General features: G+C 39.0%; 1 protein-coding gene across 2 annotated transcripts in view; it reads left to right on the forward strand.

Moving 5' to 3' along the window:
- The window catches only part of ARAP2 (ArfGAP with RhoGAP domain, ankyrin repeat and PH domain 2), a 270,205-nt gene that overhangs the window by 35,767 nt on the left and 207,285 nt on the right, over window positions 1-27,153 (forward strand). Inside the window, exons 3-6 of one of the 2 annotated variants that reach the window (XM_075544450.1) lie at window positions 10,667-10,725; window positions 11,789-11,865; window positions 12,826-12,917; window positions 13,850-14,206. In XM_075544450.1, coding sequence (XP_075400565.1) covers window positions 10,667-10,725; window positions 11,789-11,865; window positions 12,826-12,917; window positions 13,850-14,206 — 585 coding nt within the window. The remainder of the gene's footprint in view (window positions 1-10,666; window positions 10,726-11,788; window positions 11,866-12,825; window positions 12,918-13,849; window positions 14,207-27,153) is intronic. The other variant, XM_075544452.1, reaches the window with a different exon arrangement.

Raw genomic sequence — 27,153 nt, forward strand, 5'->3', positions numbered from 1 at the left:
TCATTTTAGCTCATTGTGCATGCTGCGAAGCCAGGGCCCTGCCGCAGGCACCGTATGAATGTTGGCTCCGTTCTTCTTGCTCCTCTGCCACTAGCCTCATTTTCATCCCGGCACTAAGAGAGGAAGCTCGGGGCAGAGCTGCTGGGCAGCTTGACCGATATCACACGCTGCTCCTCTGTGTTTTCTTTTTTTCTTTCTTTAATTTTTGAAAATGCAATATCAAAGAGAACATTGCAGTTTTGATTAGAAAGAAATCAAAGGGTTTTACTGAAGGAATAGAAAGTTCTAGATCTGGCAGCATGCTGTGCAGATTCACAAGAGAACCCCAGCGAGAGAGGGCCAAAGAAGCCTCCACCGAACCTGAGCAAGTACAGAAAATTAAGGTATTTACAGGAAAAATAAAACTGAATTGGTTCAACTAGAAAAAAGCTGTGCTTTCATAGAATTAGTCAAATTGAAGGCCCTGTGAACATTATTATGAATCATAAAGTTCGAGACTTTAGGTCTTGTTAGTCAATGGGTATTTCAGGGACCAGCCTGAGGGAAGATGCTTCCTGGGAGGGGCGCTCTGCGAGGCAGGAGAGAAGGGGAACCCCCAGGCTTCCTGAGGGCGTCCTGCCCGTGACTTCCCATAGGCAGCTCAGAGTAAGCCGGTAGCAGCTACATGCAGTCAGGCCAGCAGCGTTGGCAGACGCCTCTCCAGATGCCTGCCAAGCACCTAGGTGTTTAAAAGCACCATCACACAGCTATGCTTTCTCTATCCCAATCTAAAGGTTGCTCACTGTTTCCCTGCAGGACATCCAGTGGGAAAGCAGGGGAGACACTAACTAAAAGAGGGACAAACATCCTCAACTGTGTTCTGAAGTTCAACATGGCCACGGATACTGACTGTGCCTCCTTTAGATTGTGGGACTTGGCTGGAGAGGGTCTGTTTCTGAACTGGTAGTATTTGGGCACCAAGCCCTACCTGATCGAACCTTAGAACTACCTGAGAGTTCTAAGGATGAGCTATAAAGGATTGCTATGTAAGGCCCCAGTAGGATAATCGAGGATTTGCTGGCGCAGTGATTAAAGGGTTCAAGTGCTAATCAAGAGGTTGGTTGGTGAACCTGTGAGAAAGTGCAAAAAGACATCAGCCACTCCCTGTCTCCATAGGGTTTACAGCCTCAGAAAACATATGCACACCTTGTTTTGTCCTATAAGTTTCCTTTGAGTCAGAATTAATAAATGGTAGTGGGTTTTGGCTTGGATTTTAGGACAGAATACTTTGGATGAAATAGATATTAGCTTACAAGGGCAGCTTTTGATAATTTATTCATAGATAAATGAGGCTATACACGTCTAACCAGCCCTTTTCAAAACAACTGTTTGCTTTATTGAGCTAATCTTTCATCTACTGCAAATCAAATGAACTTGCTTGTTAGATTTGGTAATTGCTTGCAGGTGGAGATTGAACAGAGCAATCAGTAAAAATCATCACAAACTTTAAAAATGTGTGACTGCTTTGTGCATCAGTTTACTTCTTCAGAAATGCAGATATAATAGCACTTACCACTTGGAGAGTTTGTAACCCGTGTCTTGGCATAAACCCCAAACAGCCAAATCCAAACCCAACTCACTGCCATGGAATCGGCTCCGACGCACATTGATACATTGTTATTATTAGGTGCCATTGAGTTGATTCCAACTCATAGTGACCCCATGTACAAGACAAGGAAACAGTGCCCTGCCCTGGGCCATCCTCACAATTGTTATGTTTGAGTCCCTTGTTGCAGGCCTGGGTCAGTGATAGCGATGTATTAAATGTTTGTTAAGAGTTAGCAATACTTAACTATTATTGGAAGTTACCATAGACAGAGAAAATATGAGAGCTGGCCCCTGGGAAAATATCACGTGTCCCATATATGACCCCCTTTTGCATACCCAAAGGAGAAGGGGAATCTGACTCCACATCTGCCCAACAATGATTCTCGTGAGGCAGCAGTCAGGCATGCCTCTACCCTCCAACTTCCTTAATCCTTCACTATCCTGTTCTGATGCCAGCCGTCCTTCCCAATTCTCTAGCTACCATAATCCATTGCAATGGTTGTTCAGAAATCAGAGATGAGGCTTTCCCCTCCCATAAAAAGTTAACCTATAAGCAAGAACCAATGGTGCTGGAGGATGAAGTTCAAGCTTCACTGAATGCATGAGCCAAAACCAAGGCTACGGAATTGATGGAATACAAATTAAAATGTTTCAGCAAGCTGAGGAAGCATTGCAAACACTCTCTTGTTAATGCCAGGAAATTTGGGAGATACCTACTTGACCCACTGACTAGAAGAGTCCATATTTGTGCTTATTTCAAAGAAAGGTGGCCAAACAGAATGCCCAAACTAGAGAACCATATCATTGATAATCTTACACAAGTACAGCTTTATTTAAGTTCATCCAGCAATGATTATAGCGGCACATTGACAGGGAACTGCCGGATGCTTATGACAGATTTAGAATGGGGCTCAGACCAAAGGATATCATTGCCGATGTCACATGAATCTTGATTCCAAGCAGATAATAGCAGAAATATGTTTTGTTGTGTTTTATTGACTATGCAAAGGCCTTTGAATGTGTGGACCATAATAACCTGTGAAAAACCTTGAGAAGAAAGGGAATTATAAAAAAAAGTGGGGGATTCTGAAAGAATTTATGCAATTTGGAACTTGTATATGGATCAAGAGGCAGTTGTGCAAACAACATCAAAATACTGCCTGGTTAAAAATCAGTAAAGGCATGTGTCATTATGGTATCCTCTCACCATATCTGCCCAGTCCGTATGCTCAGCTAATTACCCAAGAAGATGGATGATATGCACAGGGTGCAGGATCCGGTTTGGAGGGAGGTTTATTGACAACCTGTGGTGTACAGATGACATCATCTACCTTGATGAAAGTGAGGGGAGCTTGAAGTACTTTTTGATGAAGATCAAAAATTTTCATCTTCAGTATCGATTATTGCTCAATGTAAGGAGGACCAAAATCTTCACATCATGATAAGTGGAGAAATATTTGAAGTTGTCAAGGATTTTGTCTTACTTGGATCCCCAATCAATGCTCATGGAAACAGCAGTCAAGAAGAGATCAAAGATACATTGCAGTAAGGAAATCTGCTGTACAAGATCTATTTAGACTCTTGAAGAACAATGATTTCTTTGAGGACAAAGGTTCACCTGAACCAAGTCATGGTATTCTCCATCATATGGATGTGCAAGTTGGCCTGTGACTAAGGAAGACTGTAGAAGAATTGATGCATTTGAACTGTGGTGCTGGAAAAGAATATTGAAAGTGCCATGGACAGTTAAAAGGACAAACAGATCTCTTTTGGAAGAAGTATGGCAAAAGTGGCCATTAGAGGCAAGGATATATTGTCAGGAGAGACCAGTCTCTGGAGAATGACATCAGGTTTGGTCAAGTGGAGAGGCAGGGGAAAAGAGGAAGGCCCTTCATGAGCTGGATTGACAGAGTGGCTGCATCAGTAGGCTCAGTCTTGGGAACAACCATGAGGGGGGGCGCAGGACAGTGCAGTCTTTTGTTCTGTTTTGCATAGGGTGGTCATGGGTGGGAACCTACTGGACCCCACCAACAACAAAGGTTTACAGCCTGGGAAACCCACAACAGCAGTGCTACATGCCCTATGCAATCCTGTTGAGTCATGATTGCCTTGAAGAAGCCAGTGACTCTGAATTTTGTTTAAGAATTCTATGTAAATGGAATCAGACAGCAAACAATGTCTTATGTCTGACACGTACCACTTAACATGTCTTTGTAATTTATCCCTGTTGCTGCACATCATTTTGATCATTTTATTGTGTAGTATTCCTTGCTGTGGCTGTCAAATTGCTTTTCTGTTTAAATGTTTGATGATCATTTTGTGATTTCTCTTGAATATCTAGATGAATTTTTGTTGATCTATATGCATCAGAGTAGACGTCCTGGATTTTGAGATGTGTGAGTCTTCCACTTTGATACATTATTCAAGCATTTGTTCTGAAGGGATTGCACTAATTTATGTTACTACTACCACTGTGTGTGCATTCCTCTTACTGCTAAGGTAGTTAGTTTATTGTGTCAACCTGGTCGATAAACACATATGGGTTAATTGAAGGGCAGAGCAATAAATGGCTCCGTGAGCCTCACCTTTCTAGTTCTTGGGTCTCTTGCTTTGTGATGGTTGGACCAGGGTGCAGCTGCCGTAGCCAATTCCATCCTTCAACTGACAAAGCTCACTTCCTGCAAGACATCCCTGAGAGAAGCCACATGGACCTACCCCGATGCAGCCCTGGGTGCTAGAGCAGCTGTGTGGAGACCCCTGCCAGCGCTGAGATGCTTACACACTCACTGACTGGGCTTTCTTCCTGCAGTCAGCATCATAATATGTGTTTTGTGAGATGGAGGAAGACTTTGTGGATTGGTATTGGGCATATGGGTTAATGTTGGACTTGTGGGCTTGGGCAACACTGGGTTGGGATGTTTTCTTGATATGCATTTAACCTTTCTATAAAACTCTCTCTTGTACATGAGTTTCTGTGGATTTGTTTCTCTAAAGTACCCACACTAACACAACTGCACACCCTCTACAAATTCAGTGGTTCTCAACCTTCCTAGTGCCGTGACCCTTTGATACAGTTCCTCATGTAGCCGTGACTGTCCCCCCCACCATAAAATTATTTTAATTGCTACTTCATAACTGTAATTTTGCTACTGTTATAAATTGGGTGGCCCCCGTGAAAGGGTCATTTGACCCCCAAAGGGGCTGCGACTCATAGGTTGAGCACCGCTGCTCTACATGCTTTCTATGGTTGTAGTATCTCATGGTGGTTTTCATTGGCATTTCTAGGTAAATAACTAGGTGATCTATGTGTTTTCTTTCATGTGATGCCTGTTTAAGTCCATTACGTATCTACTTTGTTTCTATTTTATGAATTGAGGTTACTCTTTGTCATAAAGCATTTTTGAGGGTTCTTAGATCATCTGGGATATGAGCCCTTTGCTACATTTATGTTTGCCTTTGTTGAACACTGCTTTTGTATTGCTTCATTGTAACTTTCCTTGAAGTGCCCTTTGTCTTAGTTGAATTTGCCAGTACTGTCCTATAGAAATAGAACTTTTTTGTTGTTGCATGAAGGTATTCAAGAAATTTCTATCACTTAGCATATTTACACTGGGACCTTTATTCCACCATCCATTGGTGTCTATGTGGTCTAAGAGTGGGGCAAAGTGTAATTTTATTTCATACGATACCCAACGTAGATCAGGCTTTCCCCTTTGCTCTAGGTTGATGTCATTGTCTGAAGTGACAAGGTGTATTCTAGCTTTTTCATCTTCAGTATCTATTTTTGCTTTTATCAGATCTCTTTTTCAGTAGTAACAATCTGACTATGGTTGTGTTGTTACCTGCCTTTCAGTTTGCTTCCGCTCAAGGGACCCTTGTGTCTAACACTGAAATGTTGCCCTGCCGTCTTCATTATTGTTAGGATGTTTGAGTTCATTGTTACAGCAAGTGTGTCAATCATTTGTTAAGACTTCCCCTCCTTTCAGTCATTCTCTCCTGATCATGATAGTATTTCTTAATGGCATGTTCAAAGTAAGCTAGATAAAGTCTCCTAAATTGTCTCTTCTGTGGAACATTCTGGGCTGTGTTTCTTCTAGGACAGTGTGTTCTGTTGACAGCCCCCAGTATAGTCCAGATATTTTCCACCATCATAATGGCAATGGATCAGCTCTTCCGCCTGCCAGTTTCCCCTCTAACTTTAGCATGCCTATGAGGCGATTACAAAAGTTATGGTGTACACCGAGTACACCTTAGCTATGAAAGCCACATCTTGGCATTTTAGAACTTTAAAGTGTTCCTTTGCAGCACATTTGACCAGTGCAACATGTCATTTCATTTGCTGATTGTTCCTTCCACGGAGGCTGATTGTCAATGCAAATACAGTTAACCCTGCAATCCCTTAATATTATGTAGATTATGATGCATTATCCTAACTTTCGAATACAGCCTGGTGCAGTGTATCTTTTCACTGTGTTTGCAGAACGTTTTTTAACCATGCGTTTCCCTTTCCAATTTGAAAGCGCTTGTTGCGCTGTGGGAGAGAGATGCGGCAGTCTTCTGTAAAGACTTACAGCCTCAAAAACCCCACGAAAACCCTCTACAGCTCTGGCCTGTGCTGTAGAGTCATTAGGAGTTGGAATCAATTAGATTGCAACACGCTTGGTTTGGGTTCTGTATTCGACTTCTAACTTAATTCCTCCGCTGCCACACCACATATTCTACAAGTGTCCAAGCCCTGTACATCAGTCAGTCCACTGAGAGTTGGTTTGTCTTGATGAATGTTTACGTGCGGCTGAAAAGAGTTCTTTTGTGTGTCATTTCCAGTTTGTCAGTTAGGTTGAGATAAAGGACAATGTACTTTTTTGGCCACCTCTTCGATATCTGTAATTATTAGATATCTATTTTTAATAAATTGCTGACAAATGAATTTGAAAATCTTCAAATATACTTGTCTATATATCTTTTTCTTTTAAATCTGCCAGCTTTTGCTCTGTAAAGTTTGAAACTGATAGACATATTGGGATTCTATTTTTTGACAGTTTTATCTTTTTATTATTATTAAATGCTCCTATTTCTTTCAGGTAGCATTTATTTTTTTAATCTGAATTCTACTTTATCTAATAATATCTACCATTCCTATCCTTAATATTTGTATGGTAAATTTCCCCATATGTTCACTTTCAATTTTTCTAGGTCTTTGTACGTGTGTACATTTCCTACATTATATAAACAAATGATGACATTTTTAATATTTTAATTTATCTTTCGACTTATATCTATTTCTAAATATTTTACCCTCAAACAATAATAATTTCATAACACTGTATTTGGATTTCTGCCCACAACCTTATTTTGCTATCATTTTCATATGTTTTACTTTTACGTATGGTATAAGAACCAGAGTTTAATGTGTATATATGTATGTATGTGTACCAAATTCTATCTATGTGGCATACATACACACACATGACACACATTGTTATTAATTGCCTTTTCGTTGGTTCCTTCTAGCGACCCTGTGCACAACATAACAAAGCACTACCCAGTCTTGCACCATCCTCACAATTGATGTGTTTTCATTTTACTTGTATTCATAATGCATAATTCATAAGGTGGATTGAAGAACCTGTTAGGAAATCAAGTGAACTGACTAATGAACTCGGAAAATATGCTCACTAGAATAAGGTGTTAAAGGGCAGCAATAAAGTGATAAATATTAATCACCTTGATAACTAAGGTATGCCAGATCCAAGCCAGATTGTTTTAAAATTGCCTCAGATGCATGTGGAGCTCTGGTGACGTAGTAGTTACAAATTGGGCTGCTGACTGCAAGGTCAACAGTTCAAAACCACTAGCAGCACCTCTAGCGAAAATTGAGGTTATCCACTCCAGTAAGGTGGTACACGCTCGGAATCCCAGACAGTTCTGCTCAGTGGCAGTGAGATTCTGTGCATATGAAAACTGGACCCCAAATCAGAAAGACCAGTGAAGGACTGATACATTTTGATTAGGATGATGATGGTGCTGCTGCTGATGGTGCTGATGATACTGAAAGGTCATTTAAAAGACAGAAAAAGGAAGATCCATTTGGATGTCAGAAGATACCCTGAAACTTACTCTGGAATATAGAGTAACAAAGGCAAATGGAGGAAATGATGAAACAAAGAGCTGAGCAGAAAAGGGCAGCTTGAGGAGACCTGTCTCTGGAACCGAACATCATGCTTGGTGAGGTAGAGGCACAGTGAACAAGAAGAAGCTCCTCCGTGGGACAGATTGACATAGTGGCTGCAACAATGGGCTCAAACATAGTATCGGTTGTGAGATCGCATCAGGGCTGGGTGGTGGCCATTCTGTTGTGTGTAGGACAGCTATGAGTCAGAACCACCTGACAACAACGACAATAACACCACTCTGCCAATCCCTGTCGTCTTGTTTTTTTTTTTCCTTCTGCTAATTCAATACCTGGTCTTGATCGAATGCTGCTTCCTGAAATACTTGGATGTCGACATTGTTTCATCTTCAGATATGCTGAGCATTTTTCCCTTTGATTCTCTAACTCCAAGTCTTTGCACATTTCATTATGATGCTTTACTTTCTTTTCTCCACCTGCCTTTTGAAATGTTCTGTTCAGCCTCTCCACTTTATTTCTTCCATTTTTTTAAGCTACTCTATGTTTAAGAGCAAGTTTTAGAATCTTTTCTGACATCCAAATGGGTCTTATCTTTCCTTTCTGTCTTTCAAATGACCTTTTGCTTCATGTACTTAATGTACATGTGTCACAATTTGTCAGGTCTTCTATCATTTCGTCATCAACGTGCTGAACCTGTACTGGTAGATGATTCCTAAGTTCAAGTGAGATATACACAGGTTGTAATTTGACTTTTGTGGATTTGTTTATCTTTTCTTCAGCTTCCACCTGAACTTTTCTATGAGCACTTGATGGTCGTTTTTACAGTAGACCTGGCCTTGTTAGGTGGATGTTATTGGGCTTCTCCATCATCCATCAGTGGGATTATCTTTGTTCCATTTGGGTGGTTCACTTGTATAGTCCCAGTGTATGGAGTTGAAAAACGTATTTGCATTGTGGAAGTTGTTTTCCTACAAAATTGAATTCACTCTTGTTGTCTTCAATTTCATTTCTATTGCCAAGGCCTTTTCTTTTTAAACAGGAAGAAGGTCTAACACGTCTTTGTTTCCCTCTTTTGCATTCTAATCACCAGTAATTATCAGTGACTCTTGACTCTGTACTTGATTGATTTCATAGAGAAGAGTGGGTAGAATTTTTTAATTTCTTCACTAGTTTTAGTGGTTGGTCTGTAAGTTTGAATACTAGTTATATTAACTAGACTTATAGGTGTATAGTAAATATCCAGTAGCACAAAGCATTATAGTTCAGGAGAGCTCTTGATATATGTTCCAAATATCACTCCACAATATTGAGTGCTTTAGGAAGCACCAAAAGATCATGGGAAAAAATGGAATCATTACACCACAATTAATTGGCCAGCATTCAGCCATTTCATGAGGAAGCATGACCAGGGTCTGATGGCATTGAAGGAAGAAGTTCAAGCTACATTGAATCTTTGAACACAAAATAAGACTCTAGGAATTGAGGAAATACCAAATGGGATGTTTCAACAAGTGATGGGATGTTTCAACAAGTGATGGGATGTTTCAACAAATGGGTGCAATGCTGGAAATGCTCACTCTTCTGGGCCAAGAAATTTGGAAGATTTGGTCAATCAACTGGGAGAGGTTCATGTTGGTACCTATTCTAAAGAAAGATGAACTAACATAATGGGCAAATTACATACCAGTATCATCGATATTACATGCAAGCTAATATTGCTGCAGATAAATGCTTGCAGCAGTTCATGGACAAGAACTGTTAGATATTGCAGCTGGACTCAGAAGATGTGGAAGCGGGTTATATTTAGTGATTTCAGATAGATCTTGTCTGAGAGCCAGGATATGAGAAAATTGTTTACCTGTACTTATTGACTGGGCAAAGGATATGTCTGTGCATTATATCAAATTGTGGATAACACTGCAAAGATTGGGTATTCCTGAACTCTTAATTTTGCTCGTGGTATACCTCCCATACACCAGAAGTGAGATTTTTGAACCGAAGAAAGTGATGCTTTGGTTTAAAACCAGGAAAATGTGCCACCAAGTGTGCCCCTTACACATTTATTCCAGTCTGCGTGCCTAGTCCATCACCTAAGTAATGGTCTACCTGAGAAGAACTCATCGGTAGGATTGAGGACTTCTTAATATCTTTTGATATGTGGATTATGCAACCTTGCTTTCTGAAGGTCAAATTTAAGGAGACTTGAAGCTTTTACTGTGAAGATCCAAGATTGCAGCCTTCGGTATGAATTATACGTCAAGAAAAAGACTTCAAAAATCTTCACAACTGGACCCGCTAGCCACATCGTTATACTCTGAGAAGAGATGGAAGTTGTCAAGGATTTCATTTTACTGGGCTTCACAATTTCCAACGAATCAGCGTTTAGAATTGGGAAAATGTGTTCAAAAGATTCTTTTAAATGTTCAGAAACAGATACGTCATTTTGAGGGTTAAGGTACAACTGATCCAAACCATGATATTTTCAATTGTGGCCGATGCTTGCCAAACCTGGTCAATGAATACGGACTGAAGAAGAATTGTTGCCTTTGAAATAGTTGTTGCTGATATTGAATATATCATGGACTGCTGGAAGAAATACAGCCAAGATGCTATGTAGAAGGGACAGACTGACTCAGTAGCACCCATGAGCAACATACCCATACATGTATATGCATGCTTGGTTTTGCTATGTTTATTTTCACAGGCTACTATTGGCTACTCTGCTCACAATAACTCATCAATTATAGGGGCCAGAAGCAAATACTTTTATGATCCAATGAATTATTATGTTTATGTTTAAATAGAAAATTAAGTTGTAGAATTTGACCATTCTGCTCATTTGAATTCAAATTTGTTTTGGATTTTTTTTAATCCAACAAATATATGCTGCTATTTATGAATCCTTATTCAAGAGAGTGGTAATTCTGACCATTCTCTCCTTTCCTTAAGCTACTTCCGTGAAAGAAGAAATGTGACTACCTCAGCTGGAAAATTTGTGACCCAGCACAGTAAGTGTTTGCATTTACCTTCACTGTACCCTAGTCAGCACTCACTTGTCGAAGTTACATTTGTTAAAATTGTGATTGAGAAGGCAGCCCACCTGCAGAGTCGGGAATAATGGGAACAACTTTCTACCTGTGTTCAAATCACTTCAGACACCTTTAAAGGTGACTGAATAAAAGAAGAGTCCTATGCCCTAAGTCTCCTTGGAAATTTGCACATGCTTATGTCAAATGACATTCTGTACAAGCTTCACTCATCATTAGCCACAATCAGAGGCATTTGCTGGATTAAAATGGGCTGATAGTCTGAGCTACAGGATAAAGTTATATGGAAGGGAATTTTACCATGGCAACAGGAAAGGCCTGGCATTATTGCTTTGGTAAATTGATCCTGCCTTTCTTTCCATTGAAAAGTATGCTGATACAAGTTCAGGAGCATTCTCCTTGACAAAACGATGGCAAAAACTTGGCTTTTTATAATAGCAGAAATCGCAAGAGTTGAGTTTATTTTTTATTCTCTTGTGAATCAGTGCACTTTACGGATGGTAGAAATTCCGCAGACACTCCCTTACCTATGATGTTAGAAAAATTATTTAAGGCAGATTTTGATATATTGAACAGTATAATGTCTGGAAGTTATGTTAATTACCTTTTTATAATGCTTATTGAAAGTTGTAAGGGAATGAAAATTAATTCTCTGCCATTTATAGCATCCTCTCATTTAGAAATTAGCATTAAAATGGTACCTCTGTAGTTTTCATTTGTATGTGCAAAGTGTGTTCTTTTATTCTAAAGTGGGTCTTAGAGGTTAGTGAAGGACTTAAATGGTACAGATCATATTAAGAAATAGTGATCCATACAGCATATCAATATATTCACACAGTGAATCCTACATCAAGAAATTAAAGTTGATTAAGATTAAGATTTATGAGCTCAGTTTTATATTATCAAAGAACAAAACCTAGGATATGTTGTGGTATTGCTCTAAAATAAATGCATACTTTTTAATATTTTTAAGACAGTATTTGACATATCACATCTCTGCATTTTATCCTAATTTTCCCAAAAGATTCAAGTGAGGAGAATTCATCTTCCATTTTTCCTTATGGAGAGAATTTTCTCCTCCAGAGACTAGAAAATTCCAAGGTTGGTTCCATACATTTAATTTTTTCCATATTCAGTTATTTGTTCTTGTGCTTATGTCTGTCTCTTAATTTTCCTGTATTCTGCTTGAATGTATGATATTCAAGAATGAACTGCCCAGTCAGTAAGAGATTTAATGTAATGATGGAGTTCTGTAAGTTTATATGTCATAAAATTATATTTTCAGTTTAGTTTCCAGAAATACATAAATAATGAGTTGTCCAAGTTTTCCACAAGGTAAAGTTATTTTGGAGTCCTGCTGGTCTAGTGGTTACATGTGGGACTGTGCTCCACAAAGTCAGCAGTTTGAAACCACCAACAGCCCCAAGGGAGAAAGACGGGGTTTCTGTTCCTCAAGAGAAGTTCAGTCTTGGAAGCACACAGGGACCAGTTACCTTGCCCTCCACGGTCCCTGTGAGTTGGCATTGACTTGATTCCAGTGAGTTTAATTTTCTGGAAAGTGATTTTAATAATAACAAAAGATAAAATATCAAAAACAAACAACAAAAGTACCCTGTCCATGCTATTTTTTTTTCTTGCACTCAACTGTAGACTTGTGAAGCGTTCTTATTTCCAACTATTATCTGTCTTAATTATTTGGTTTATGACTCGATTTTTGCTTTATATTTCTTATGCCTGTTCACTATTTGAGTCCATGGGAATAGAGGACTTGGAAGACAAAAAGAATGGGACATAAAAGTAAAATGACTTCTTTTATTGTTCAGTCTCTTTTATTAGTTGAATTTATGACAATCATTAATATAAAATACTGAAAATTTCAGTGAAAGGCTATACTATTCACTACAGTTTCCTAGATTTTATTGATTTTTCTGAAAATTAATTGATTAGACATCTGGTTAACCAAACTGTTTGCAAATATTGTGGTCCTTCATAGCATATGACTGCATAAATAAAAAATAAAACAGCAATATAATCAATAAAGAAAAGTACATTTTTTTATAGAAGAAATCTATAAAGAATGAATTTTGGACCCATGAAGAAATACTTAAAAAGGACACAACTAGGAAAACCAACTCTCTTTTAATCACACCAAGGTATGTGGTTATTGATTGATCGGGATTAAAACTTCAAATAAACACTGAAATATTGACTTTCTTCCCACATTATAATATTGTAATTTTAGAAATCATATTTGCATTGGTTAAATCAAATATATTGTTTCAAAATGTTTTAGTAACAGCACCCATTGAAATAGTTTAATATTAGTAGCCAGTAATTGAGTATAAAGCGATATCATAGCAAATTATTTTTTTTCTTACTCTAATTAAACCGTTCCATTGTTACCTCACGGGACAAATATGTGATGATTATGACTGCGCGGTAAAGATGAGAAGCTATGTTCCTATATAAAGGGACAGTTCCATATGTTTCTTTGATATTCTAAAGGTACAGACACGTTACAATTTAGTACCTTTTTATTAGAAGTTCAGCAGTGCCATGGGGTTTGATGATGATCTAGTTATTTGGTTCACATATGAAATTAGCAGAATTGAAATGCACCCACTTAAATTTATGGTGTGGGTGTGTATGTGCGCGCGCGTGCGCGTGTTTTTGTTTCCTTCAGCTTTATTAGGACTTGGTGTACTGGATCATTACCTAATGTTCATTTTATTTTCTATTCATCCTTCAATTCCTCAACCTAACACTTAATGTTTTGCCTTGTTAAGTAGTTTTCTTATGAAAAAAAAATGAACCAAAAATGTGTTTCTTTAGCAAACATTTGATGTGTTTATGTTATAATAGAAAGTTTGGAAGACTAACTTAATCTTTAAGGGAGAAATGTATTTTTAGAATATTATCTTCAAGAGAATGTAATTTAACCTCCAGGCATAGCTAGTTAATAGATTAGCATGTCTAAAATTCTCCTGCTCTTTAAGTTTTATAATTTTCTGTGTAATAAATATAAATGACTTCTTGAATCGCATAGCATTCTGGGAAATAACTAACACGGCCCCTTTCCATTTAGCACGTATGATAACAGGACTGAAAAGCTAGGTGAAGAGCAAGTGGAAGATATTTGGATACCTCGAGAGGACAAAAATAATGTTCAATTAGATTCTCCTTCTGAATCAGAATACTCAACCGTAGAAGAATGTTTTCACAGTTTAAGAAGAAAAAGCTCAAAGGCATCTAAATCGAGGACTCAAAAAGTATTGAATTTGGACCCTCTTACTCGGCACAGTTACCCATGTAGCTCAGCAAGTGGAAGTGCGGCATCATCGTCAGTCACGTCCTCCAGTGCCATAACTCCTTACGCCTGCTTTTATGGATCATCTGCAAAGAAGGTGAAATCTGGGTGGCTGGACAAACTCTCTCCTCAAGGGTGTGTATTTTTTCTAGTCTTCAATTTTATAAGTAATGTGTTTGTTAAACAAGTTTCTGCATTCCTAAAAAATTAAACTAACCGTTCCTGCTAGAAAGTGTCTCGCCTCCCCTCTTCATTACAGAGACCCTATTAGTTGGAAATCATGCAAATGCAGTTATTGGACCTAAAGAGTAACTTGCAATGTGCCACATGGAATGCTGGGATGAGATTCTGGGAGCACATTGTAGCTGTATTTGTTATGCTTGCTGTCTAGATCTTTAATGTTGCTTTCTGTCCGTACACCCCAATGCGCTGTTCTATGTCTCAAATTGTAGCGAAGGAAAAACAACAACACCGATAACAGATTGAGTTAGAATTACTCCGCCTACATTTTTGACTTTGCTCCAGTTTTAGCAGTGGACTGTTGGGGAATCTAAAGCTTATTGTAGTTAGTGGACAGGATGTGATAGTTAGATTTTGTTTTTCACTGTTATTGATACTTTGTTTTGATGTTTGTGTGTTGCATAGAAAGTCAGGGACCCTTGAGTATTATACTTTTAAAACATTTATTATCTCTGGCATTTACAAAATAGTCGGTGTCCTTAAGTATTTGATAGTACTCAGAAATGTTTGAAGAGGGAGAATGTTTAATTAGAATTGTCTTTAGGCATCCTGATTTTCAGATGTCCTTTTGAAATATTCACTTGAAATGTTCCTCATGAATTATTTAAATTATTGTGTGATTAAGCTTCTCATGTTTAAATAGATAACTTGAAGAGCCCCTGCAATGTGCCAGCTTTTCCTGGTATGTCCCTAAAATGGTTCAGCATTTTTGGAATGCCTTGCTTTGATCTCAGATAAATTGTCTTAGCAATTATCAGAGGCCACCTTACAACTAAAAAGAGCAAGAATGAACATTTCTTAAGAAAAGGAGCAAGGAAGGGAATAAAACCCTCCGGAATCTTATGGGCAGTCCCCATTCAAATGCACACAGTGATGAAGTGAAACAGTGAATTTGATTCGTTTCAAGCCTTTTATTCATTTCTGTAAAATGTAAGTGCTTAGGGAGATCACACTCGCTCTAAGTGTCACCAGGGGATTTAGCCTGAGTGCAGGTGGAGAGCCCCCAGGAGCTGTGGTTTCCTGCGCGGTCTCCGGCTGCCTCTGCTCTTCTCAGGGTGGGACTGCTTACACTTCCGGCACACTACGACTTTGCCGTCACTGGCCTCCATCAGCAGTTAGAACATTTTCCTCCCTGTCTTGATCAGCACTCTTACTTTCCACCCTTTCCCTTCTGAACCTGTCTAAGGTTAGGTGCTCTAAGTGTTCTGGATTTGTATGATTTCATTCCAGGGGAAGTAATTGAGTGTTCTGGCTGAAAAGGTTTTTCTCCCAGATGCAGGAGGTGTGGGAAAGGAAGCAAAGGAACTTTCTCTATCACCAAGAAATTCCAAAACGCTTCTATATGACTATGTTGCTATCTGTTGAAAGAAAAAATTTAACTGGCTAAGGAAGCATGCATTTATTTATTTGGAAGTAGAATCTGAATCTTTGTTTTTTCCCTAATTCAGCAGTTATCAACCTGTGGGCCGTGACCCCTTTGGGGGGAGTCAAAGGACCCTTTCACAGGGGTTGCCTAATTCATAACAGTAGCAAAATTACAGTGATGAAGTATCAACTAAAACAATTTTATGGTTGGGGGGGTCACCACAACATGAGGAACTGTATTAAAGGGTCGCGGCATGAGGAAGGTTGAGAACCACTGCCCTAATTCGACTTGGTAGGCTATTGTGAGGGTGTTTAAGAAGCTTGTTATTTAGACAGAGTGGTGCCTACACCTTTGTTTTCCAGAAGCTGTTAGGCGTGTGGAACTCACAAGATCAGTCACCTCTTCCTTTGGTGCCGGTGTCGTTCGGCAAGCTCAGGTGCAAATCTCAATACCATAGAGCAGGGCTCAGCCAACTGAGAAAATAGCCAACTAATGTGTCAGGCTTTACAGACCTTGCAATCTCCATTGCAACGAATCCACTCAGCGGTTGTAGCCTGAGAGCATGCACACGTAAGATGTAGGCCGAAGGGTGAGCCTGTGCTCCTTGAAAGCTTTGTTTACAAACACAGATGACAGACCAGATGGTATTTACGGGTCAGGGAAAGAGAAACTGGAGTAGACGGTTCCTGCAATCTCATCTCTTCACTCCCTTGGGCCCCTGTGGACAATTATAACATCTGACAAAATAAGAAACCATTGTCTATGAAGTATCCTAAAATAAAACAAAACCACACACACACATACACACACACCATCCAAACCTAATGTCATTGAGTCGGTACTCGTATAGAGACCCTGTGGGACAGTGTGTGTGTGTGTGTGTGTGTGTGTGTGTGTGTGTGTGTAGGGGTCTTGGTGGCGTAGTGACTATGTGTCAGCCCACTTACCATACGTTCTGCCATTTGAATCTATTAGCTGCTCCAACGGAAGAAGACTAGGCTTTCTGTTGCCACCAAGGATTTGCAGGGGGTGGTAACAGCGCTTACCTGTGCACACTTGGTCTGCAGCAGACTATGGATGACGAGGGAAGCCCCGATCCATTTGCTGAGTCCACACATGGATCAAGGCTCCTGTGAATCCCCTCCCATAGTAATTGAAGGATGTGGAGAGCTCTGTTATCTGGTAGATATTATGGTAAAATCGATTATGGCAAACATAGGTCAAAATGTAATATCATTTGAATCTCCATTTTGACCTATTTTAAAGTTTTTAGTTAAAAAGAATGAAGGGGAAATACAAGTGGATTAAGCCTGTGGTGAATTTCTCCTGATCAGAAACTAGGGATGTCAATAGCCTTCCTATCATGCAAATACATTGGAAAGTAGATTATTGGGTTAAACTTTAATGCCTTATTATTTGCTCTGACTTTTTATCTTTTTAAATTTTGTTGTAGTTTTTAATATTTTCTGATTTCTTTTCAATAGAGGTTTTAAATCTGTTTTACTGTATTTTTAAAAAATATATATTTTTTTCTGTCTGTAAAATCCAGGGTGGGGAAATCTATAGCACCAGTAACTGGATAAATGATTCCTTAGGAGGGTGGCAGAAGAGGTTGGTGGGGAGGGATGGGGATTTAATATAAAGAGTGCAAGAATGAAGAAAATGTTCTAAAATTGATTGTGATTCTGATTGTGTAATTCTTCTTGATGTGATTGAATTGTTGAATTCTACGATATTTGAATTATGGGTCAGTGAAACTGTTGAGGGTGGGGAGGTAGGGCAAGCTACTCTCAAAATTTGATAAGGAGTTCAATTTGTTGACCACAAAAATGATTATCTGGATTGTAAATGCCATCTAATTCAAAATAATTTTATTTAATCACAGTCTTGGAAACCCACAGGGGAAGTTCTGCTTTGTCTTACCAGGTCTCTGTGAGTCAGAATGTTCAGGAAGACAGTGAGTTTTGAGTTATAGGGTAGGGTAATTCTGCCTCATAGGGTTTCTAAGACTCTAAGTCTATTCAGTATCCTTCTGGGTGTTTGCTCTTTATGGGTCCTGTCTGGAGTGTCCTTGGTGCAGCAAGGGGTAGACCTTGCCTGCTTCTAGTTTTTGCTCCAGTGTTTCCTTGGTGTTGGGGATCCAAACACCAACTTTAAAATGGTATCCTTTCCATACAGCCACTCTTTAAAAATTATTGTATATACTTCTGTATAAGGCGGGTTTTCCAGCATGTTTTTAATGCATTTTTCATGGTAAAATTAGGTGCCTCGGCTGATATTCGTGTCGGCTTATACTTGAGTATATACGGTAATCTCTTAAATTTTCTTTGACACAGATGTTCCAAAGATCTACAGCTAGAACAACAGGGGAGTTGCAAGGTGTTTTACTATAAAAAATCAGAGAGTTTTTTTTTTCAAAAACAAGAATCATTCTTTTCCCCATTTGTTTTGACAAGTTCTTAACAGTGTTAAGAAAGCAACACTTTACCAAGTTTCTTTCATTCAAATGTCTTTAAAACTGAGTATCATTCTATAATTACACCATTTAGAGATGTTTTCATACTTTAGTCTCAACTGGAAATGACTCAGGATTTCTTTAATTATGTGATATTTCACAATTATTTTCTTCCAAAATATTAGCCAGTCATCAACTGACATTTCCATTTCTACAACAGAGACACCCAACCATCTGAAATATACAGGTCGTGAATTTGGACATTCTTTTTTCTTATTCGTGATAGAGGACAATTTCAAACACCATTTGGGAAATGATAATTGAGTATGACCCTTTGTTTTTTAACTGTGTTTCAATATGTCATGCTTAATTTTAAGAGAAAGTATTTCTTTTCCCGAAAATTATAAAAAGCAGAGATTTCACAGCTGTTGTGAATTCTAGTTCTCTCAGCAGCACTGGTAGATTTTCATCCACAAATATGGTGTCCAAAGTTCAGTGATTTACTGAGGCTTTGAAATTAAAAATGTTGTTTATGAAAAGTGAAAAGAAAATAGCATCTGATGTTGGGATTCTCCTGAATTCCCTCAACAACAAAAAGGACAGCAGTTCCCCAACACTGGAGGATATTCTGAAGTCTGAGGGTATCTCAGTAAACAAGGCAATAGTGCATACTGTATATATTCATGTAGAAGCCGAGTTTTTCAGCACATTTTAAATTCAGTGTTTGTGGTAAAATTAGGTGCCTTGACTGATAATTGGGTGGGCTTATACTCGAGCATATATGGTACATTAAATATATAAATCATCTAGCGCAGGCACACTGTGGAGAAAAATTAAGTACTATATATACTTGAGTATAAGCCAACCTGAATGTCAGCAGGGGCACCTAATTTTACCACAAAAACTGCATACAAAATGTGCTGAAACATTCAGCTTCTACATGAGTATATATGGTAATTATAACTTTTTGCGGCCTTCTTGAACTCATTCTTCAGGGTGCTGGAAGGAAAAGGGGACCTGGTTGTTGAATGGGACCAGGGGGCACCGGCTCCAATGTCACCCCACCCCCAGGAGATACACTAATTCAGACCTTCAGTGAATCTGAAGAGGAAATCAAATCTACATTTCCTTGTTTTACTGTTTTCTAAACCTGTTTGCATGTGGAGCTGGCATTTTGCAAAAACGCAGAGCATACTTGGGAGACCTAGGATGTATGTCATGTCACTTGACAAGATTTTTTGGGACTCCTGTTTTCAGTTTGCTTTTTTGTTGAACCTTTGGAAAGTTTGAAGTGACAGCATGAGCCTGGAACAGTAGAAGCTGAACTTGAGAGGTTAACTCAGCTATTTGAGTCTATGGTATGCCTAAGAATTCATGGATAACATTTCTTGTTGATTCTAGTTAGGGCAGAGAAGAAATATACTCACATGAAAGCAAACCCGGAAGATTGAGTATGATAACTGGCACAGAAAATAGCACAGTGAATACCAAATTATGAGTGTAGAGAAGGGGAGAGAGCGTTTCTTAAAGGAGGTTTCTGGGAAGTGGGTTAGGATTGTAGCAGGCATTTTTGGATACAGCTATTTTCTTGCTGTGGAGCATGAAAAGACACTGCTATGTGGTGGCGACCAGATAGCAGAAGAGATGGGCAGGAGATATTGAGACCAAAATGGAGCAAGGGGCTATTTTATTGAAGGTTGGCCTCGAGAACCCAAAGGAAGGAATTGTCTGTCAGTCAATTTGCATGTACTGATTCAACAAATGAACAATCAACAAACTAAACCAGCGGTCAAATTCCAAGACAAGGTCTGTCCTATACAACTGCTGTGCGTTACTGAGCTTACACTGTTCAGAGCTTAGCAACTGAGTTCTCAGTGTCCAGTGAAGCTCCAGGGTTCATTAGTAGACTGGTTCCCTTGCCTGGTGGCACGGCCTTGAATGTGTTAACTCTTGTAACATTGCTGAGCTGAGGTCAGCCTTTCATTCAAGGGCAAATGAAGTGGGAAGTGGACTTGTGTTAGGTTGACCGAAGTATTTTTTTTCAATAAAGCATTTCATTGGAGGCTCTCACGGCTCTTAGAACAATCCATACATCAATTGTATTGAGCACATTTGTACATATGTTGCCATCATCATTTTCTTTTTTTGATATAGCCTTGAAAGTCATACACTATCATTGCTACCCACACCTTGCTGGTTATACAGATACCCCTTTCAGTGGGGAAGGGCAGGAGCTTCAGTGGTAGAGGTCATGGGGAGCCACCGTGGACTGTAGCAGCCACCCACTGTTTATAACTCCTCTTTGTTGAGGGCCTCACAGTAGTCAGGCCTCTTCTAGGCATTGGGAATACAACAGATGGTCCTGGAAGCAAGGTCAGTGGCTGTGGGGAGTTGAGGGTGTCAGAGGAGCCGAGAGGAATCGGGAAAGGCTTTATGGAGGAAAGGACATCTGAGCTGAGGCTTCAGGTGGGAATGCTGACCAGATGAAGAGATTGGGCTTGGGCAGAGCACTAGATGTGATGTCTCCAAGGAGAAGGAGCAGCAGGTGTGAAAGCCCACTAGCAGAAGAGCAGTGCAGACCTGGGGAACTGAGCAGAGAAGGCTGAGACAAGAGGCTGCGTCTGATGACATGATGCCTTATGAGCAACATTATTATTTATATATGGAAGAATTCAAAGCAGGAGAAGGACATGGATCATGTCTGTATTCTATGAAGCAATATTCTCACTGTGCCCCAGAACGGCCTGCCTTGTTGGGGAACACTATGTTTTGTTCTTGGGCCAATGGCAAATGAAGAATGGAAAGAGAAATCAAGCACAAAAGTTGGGTACTCAATTGAGTACCTCACACTCCTCCAGAAAGTGGTATTCAGAGAACCAAGGGCAAATCTCTGCTGTTAGACGGCTGTTAAAACTTCAGGGGGGACCCTTCAGAAAGCCAGATTCCTATCTCTTGCTAGAAAACTTTAACAATGGCTGTGGCTGGATAACCCGTTGTCAGACATGCTCCCCAACCCCTCACTTGATACTCTGTGACCTCTTAACTTCAAGGAGGTTTCAGATCTGAGAGGACACTGTCTGTTCGCTGGGGCTCCCAGGCTAGTAAGGGAGAGTCGGGCCGGTCAGGCTCTGCGTCATCATCATTTTCAGAATATTTTCTTTCTACTTGAGCCCCTGGCATCAGCTCCTCATTTTCCCCATCCTTCTCTCATCCTCCCTCCCCCATGCTCCCTTGACAATTTATAATTGTTTCTTTTTTCATGTCTTATACCGACTGCTGTCTCATTTCATCCACTTTTTTGCTGTTTGTCCCCCTGTGGGGGGACCATATGTCGATCCTTGTGATCAGTACCCTCTTATCCCCCCAACACTTACCCTCCTAGTATCGCTGCTCCCCTTATTAGGCTGACCTAAATCACCTTGCTTAACTTAAAATTGAATCTTAAATCCCTGATAATAAGAAGACTTTTATACTGACAAATCATTTGCTTATTTCTTCAGCCTTGCATAAAATTATCATGTGAAGCAAATAATCTTTAATATTTAATTTTTAGTTTGAGGGAAACGTTTGTTTCAGTCTTTAATAAAATGGCCTAGCTAATTTCTCTCAATGACTAAAGCTGCAGAGAAATGTATGTGGGTGTTTTAATGGAACTGACAAGTTGCCTTTCTATCTTGTATCTGTTGTGTGACTCCGTTTCTCAGAACTTTTGGTTTTTTATATGGAAGAGGAAGTGGGAGATGACGGGATCATTTGTGAAAGGAGCTAGCATTGGCCTGGCTCTGAATTGGCCCTCTAGAAACATTAATTTCTTTTATTTTTAAATGAATCTTATTTAGTTACAGGTACCTTTTGGTGTTGTTGTTTGGAGTCTTTGAGTTGGTGTGACCCCTAGACACCCTAAACACGACAGAAGCAAACACTACCCAGTCCTGCGCCTTTGCACAGTTGATTTTATGCATGCACCCATTGATGCAGCTGCTGTGTCCATCCTTCTCGCGCGGGGCTGCCTTCTCGTTTGCTGCTCCTTTAGCAAGCATGGCATCCTTCTCCGGGACTGTTCTTTTGATAATGTTATTGAAAGTGATTTCCGGTCCGGTGAACGACCATTTCACAGGGGTCGCCCGATCCATAACAGTAGCAAAATGACAGTGATAAAGTAACAATGAAAAAAATGTGATGGTTGGGGGGTCACCACTGCCTGAGGAACTGTATTAAAGGTTTGCGGCATTAGGAAGGTTGAGAACCACTGGATTAAAGTGTCAGAAACTTCTATATTGATTATTTAAAAAAAAGTCACATTTCTTCACCTCTCAGTTTTCCTTTCCAAGAGGAAGCCACCTTGAACTCTTTCAGTAGTGTTTCTTTTTATTTCTTCAAGGCATTTGAAGAAATAATCCTTTACATAGCTTAATATTGTTATGACAGTTCTGTTTGGTTTTTCAGTGTGTGAAGAATTAGCTAGTGATGAACTATCAGGAAATATTTTATTTCTGGCCTGCCCATCACTTCTGTCATAGAAATAAACCCTCTCTGTTTTCCAGACAATGATAGTTATATATAAATAATCCATTAAAATTATATCTCTCTTAAGTTTTACACTTTTATGTCTATGTGACTATTATTCATAGTTGAGTTCTATCTATCAAAGGGGCTTCAAAAAAGTCCCTGGAAAACTTGAGTGAAAAGATAATGGAATTTTCCCACATAATTTTGAAGTCTTCTTATCTATTTTGGTTATCCTTTCATGTAGAACCTTTTAATTTTCCCTAGAATAAATAATTGAAGATTTTTTAAATTTCGTTTTTTATATGCAGGATTGCAATTAGAATAAAAATGATAGCAGTGAGATAATGGTTTATTCATTCATAAATTCTCCCAGGGATGTGTAAACCTCAAAACTAACTGCAAATATGTGTACCTCTCACTTTATTGTGCTAACCCTCCTAACAAGCAGGCAGTTTGAGATGCACACTTAGGTTAAGTTAGTTGCACAGCATTCTGGAAGCTTCCTCGCTGTCAGCCTAGGGACGTTCTGTGCCTCTTTCCAGTACTTGTGTCTTTTCTGAGACTCTTGTCTATTATTAGCTTCCCTGACTTTTGGGTAGGTAAAGCATAGCTCTGTGACAGGAGGTAATTTATTTGAGATCGTCCACATTTGATTTTGTTTCCTCGCCTACGTATGCTTAAGTGATCATTTAACATGGTTCAGAAATTTTCACAGGAAATAATACCCCTACCAGATCCATACTTTCTAGATCTAAAGGTATTCTAGAATTTGTTTTGACAGATGTGATTCTTGAGCTTATGTATATACCAAGTCTTTCAGTTCTGGATGATTTCGTCTTTGATTTCTTACTTGCCCATTTTATTTCTAGAATTTCTGGTAGTTTGATGTTAGGATACTTGGTCTAAAATCCTGATAAAAATCAAGTCTTTACATTTCCCATCTTTGATTTTCTTGGGAAGTTTCCTCTCATGTTACCTCACTTCAGTTGGTTTTCTGTTATCCTATTTTTAATATGCTAATCAGGTCTTTATGTTTGGGGATTCTTTTTGTAGCATACTTTTATATTATGGATATAATATCTTTGCTTCATTCTCTGAGACTGTTAATGGTCCTGGAAACTGTCTTTTCCCGTAAAGTCTGTGTCTTTCATGAAATCCTCCTGACACGTGCATGGGTGTTCCCTGTCCATCTTTAGGGCCATTTCACTTACATATGATGTAAACCTCAGACTATTCATTTGAGAGTGTAGCACTACTAAGCTGATAGGAAGCACTGCAGCCGGCCTCTGTCTGGATGCTTCTTAAAAAGTGATATTTCTCGTTGTTATTTTTTCTTGAGGAATCACCCTGCCAGTGTTTTTGGTAATGCAAACTTTGTATCACAACATTTCAAAATAGTCTCATTAGCATATCAATCACATATCATAAGATTTAGTAGCTCAATCATAATAAGAAGAGTTGTACACAATACATTTCAGAACCTTTTCTTCTTTCTCTACCCATGGTTGTTAGCTCCCGATTTCCCCTCTAGGTCCCCTACGATGTTCCTTGGTAATTGCTAATCCAAACACTGTTGCTATAGATTTACCTATCCTGGATTTAAAATACAGAAAAACACCCAAAACAAAAACAAGAGACAAACAAAAGCAACAATGCCAAAAGAAAAGAGAGAAAAATCTTCAACCCAAAAGAAAACAATAAAATGGAAACAACTTTTAAATGGACGAAAGGGAGATCAAACGATGCGATGCGACACTTTCATTTAATTATATCTAACATAATCCACTTTCCAATACTTCCTGTCTGATAGCAAGGCTGTTCACATGCCTGGACCGGGGTCAGAGGGGGTTCAAAGGATGCACAGTCCCCACAGGGAACCCTGTAAATGGATTTGGCGCTTCCACTCTCATCTATAGTTTTCTGCAAATCACATGTCATAATTTCAGCTCTGCTATTGTTTCCTCCTTCAGATTGGGATTGCATTATTGATGGTCCTCGAGTCACACAGGCTAGTGCACTGCGTCCATGCGGATTTAGTTGATGCCTCATTTAGATGGCTGCTCATTTTAATACTAGTGTTTAATATAGATCTTCTGGAGAGTACAACCCTGCTGGCTTTGTGGGAACCAAGTAGGGAAAGTAGATTGACTACATGTCTGCCTATTTATATTGTAGACTTTTATTTGATTCTACTGTTTGTAAACCTCTGTTCTCCTTCAGTCATGCCTGTCTTCCAAAGCAGAGATCCTGTATTTTACTCTTTCCAGGGAATAGAATCTACCAGCTCAATGAAAGAAGGGAAGGCAGGGTAGCTTCCCAGCAGTGGGAAATGAATGAGGTGGTCGGCTGGAGTTGTGGTTGGAGCTTTAGCTTCTCCTGTTAATTTGTCTTTCCCCTCATTCTCCTGTTCCTAGCAGGGCTCCTCACCTTTAGAGTCCCTTCCCGAGTTACCTGGTGCCTCTGTTTCCCAAGGCTTTCAGGATTCCATAGGGTATATTGCTTTTTTACTCTCGAATTGGATGTATTTCTGGCTTAACAATTAGTTCTTTGATGTTGGCTAAGGCAGTTCTCATTCCTCCTTTGGCACCCCTGATTTCTAAATACGGTTACTGTTGTTTGCTTTTCTGGTTTCTTTGTCATGGTTGATTTGTAGATTTTTTTCATATATTGTGGAATTATTTGCTGCCTAATTTTATTTTTTGAGAGTTTGAGAGGAGACAAAGATTTTGACAGGGGCCAACTTTGATTTCCTCATCTTCCTGAGAAGTTAACTTTATGTTGGCTGCTTTACAGAGTATGAGTTTATAAAATTCAGAGATATGACTCTTTTAGTAGGCTTTTTTTTCACATACCATGTTGTGTAAGCACTGAACTACAGGGAAAAAAATTAAATCATATAGTCACACATTACAGTACAGGCTTAATCATTCACTTCCAAAAGCCTTTTAGCACCTAATCATTTATTTTAAATGTTATTCCCTGCCTTTCACGAAAAGGTTCATATGTGGCTAAGAAGGAAGCTGGAATGTAAGAGAATGTTTCTGTTTTCCTCCCTCAATGATTACGTTCATATGACTTTGGAAATTATCACTTTTGGTTTGCTCAAAAATGAAATTAGAAAGTTTGGATTTGACATTTATTTAGGAAAGAAATACTTTATTACTCAAATATAGCATCAATGAAAATTCTTTGTATTCAAATGAGTAATTGGTTAAAATTTAAAATCCAGTAATTAGTTTAATAACAAGAACACATTATTTTATAAATTGTGATAGTTCCAAAAATGTTAGTTTATTTATGCTTCGAGGCAAGAATAAAATGGAATCTGCATGCAGTTCCACAGTGTCTGTCGCTAGGGGTCAGAATCCACTCAGTGGCAGTGAATTGCGTCTGAACAGTGAACGGGAATCTGCACCAGCATGTCATTGATAGATTTTTCTTAGAGATGGTCAATAGTAACTGAGAAATATGTTTTTAAGGATTTAATACCATGATTAATAAGAATGGTAAACTGACCTAGAATTTTTGATGTGTATGCAATTATGTGAGTTTCAAAGATGATAGCTTGATGGTTCACGTGATCTTAATCTTAGTATATCATCAGTTAGTCAGATTGGGAGATTTCTTCCCCCTTACTTCTAAAAGATACAGCCTTAAAAAAATCCCCATTAGCACTTTGGACTGGAATTAGACTGTGTCTGCATGAGATTTGATTATGTACATCAGTTTTAAAAAGAATTTTGAAGATCCACATTCTTGAGACAACCATAACAGACACCAGGCAGTGAGAGGTTTTCTTAAAAGCAGTTGAAACTTTATACCACCTGCCCTGCCAGAGCTCAAGGGAAGCATTTATACAATTCGTTCAGTAGTTCTGCAGAAGCCTTATAAATTATTCTCAAACAGTTTCTCAAAGAAAATTTTCCCTTCAGAATCCTAAAACAAAATAAGATAAAGCCTAGGCTAATATGTTTAATGCATGCATTCCCTTTTCTCCTGAAGTGATTCTGAAGCACTTTTGCCAAATTGAGCTCACGTGTAAAACGTACAGAGGCCAAATGCGGTTGCTAACTGAAGGGAGACGTGGATGCATTGCTGTACAATGCATACAGGTGGGCTTTGCATCATCATCAAGAGTGCAGTTGGTGGACTCAGACCACCTGCATTTGAATCACAGATAATCCTTTTACTAATTGTGTGACTTGGGCAAGATATCTAATCCTTAATGCTTGTTTTTTTAATGGAGAATTTTAAAAGAATTAATTTTTATATTATATAAGACTTAGAACAGTGTCTGGGGCAATAGAGTACATAAGTACTTGGTAATTTTATTAGAAAGTGTTTGGTAATACATATTATTGCCAAGTACCAAATGTGGTTGTTGTGTATGTGTGTGATCTATAATCTTTCAAAATATATCAAGTAAAAGGGGATAAGCACATGTAACAGTTAAAGGGGAAGTTGAGAGAATGGAACTGGTTGGGGAGCATCAAATGGTGACCTCAAGGAGCG

This window comes from Tenrec ecaudatus, chromosome 3, assembly GCF_050624435.1.
Source record: "Tenrec ecaudatus isolate mTenEca1 chromosome 3, mTenEca1.hap1, whole genome shotgun sequence".
NCBI lineage: Eukaryota > Metazoa > Chordata > Mammalia > Afrosoricida > Tenrecidae > Tenrec > Tenrec ecaudatus.